Raw genomic sequence first — 472 nt, 5'->3', positions numbered from 1 at the left:
GGAGCTGAGCAGGGAGGACGCGGTCCCCGCAGCTGGTTCCGGCCGCTTCCTCAGACCTCACCCCGACCCCACCCCACCCGCCTTCTGTCCCGCAGCATTACCATGGCGGGTCTCTAGAGTCCGTCCCACGCAGCGTGCAGCCCGTGGAAGTCGCAGAAGGCGGCCTGGCAAGTTGGAGGACTCTCAGCAGCGCGTGCAGGACACACACTTTCTCGCCACGGCACCGGAAGAATCCGCCTACTTCGGCCCGCGTGATTGGAGAGTTCGTATAACCCGCCTCTTCGTCGCTGATTGGCTCCCGCTCCACCGCCCTCTGAGCCAAGAGAAGAGAAACTCCCGCGTGCGCGGATAGAGCTCAGAGGGGAGATTGTAACCCGGGAACTTCTGGACCCCGCCCTTTCCCGCAGTGCCAGCCTCACCGCGCCTGACAGTAATCGTGTTTAAGCAGTGGCGTCATCAGATGGTGCAGGCA

The 472-nt window shown here is 63.6% G+C and overlaps 1 protein-coding gene across 1 annotated transcript in view; it reads right to left on the bottom strand.

Annotated features, from left to right (window-relative positions):
- The window catches only part of LOC102004087 (zinc finger protein 709-like), a 33,031-nt gene extending 32,785 nt beyond the window's left edge, over positions 1–246 (bottom strand). The window contains exon 1 of the mRNA XM_013505442.1: positions 102–246. Within this exon, the coding sequence (XP_013360896.1) occupies positions 102–104 (3 nt within the window). The 5' untranslated portion in view covers positions 105–246. The remainder of the gene's footprint in view (positions 1–101) is intronic.
- Between the last annotated feature and the right edge of the window lie 226 nt (positions 247–472).

Source organism: Chinchilla lanigera, unplaced genomic scaffold (assembly GCF_000276665.1).
Source record: "Chinchilla lanigera isolate Chin_1 unplaced genomic scaffold, ChiLan1.0 scaffold00096, whole genome shotgun sequence".
NCBI lineage: Eukaryota > Metazoa > Chordata > Mammalia > Rodentia > Chinchillidae > Chinchilla > Chinchilla lanigera.
The sequence above is the reverse complement of the archived record's forward strand: the minus strand, read 5'-3'. Positions and strand labels throughout refer to the sequence as shown.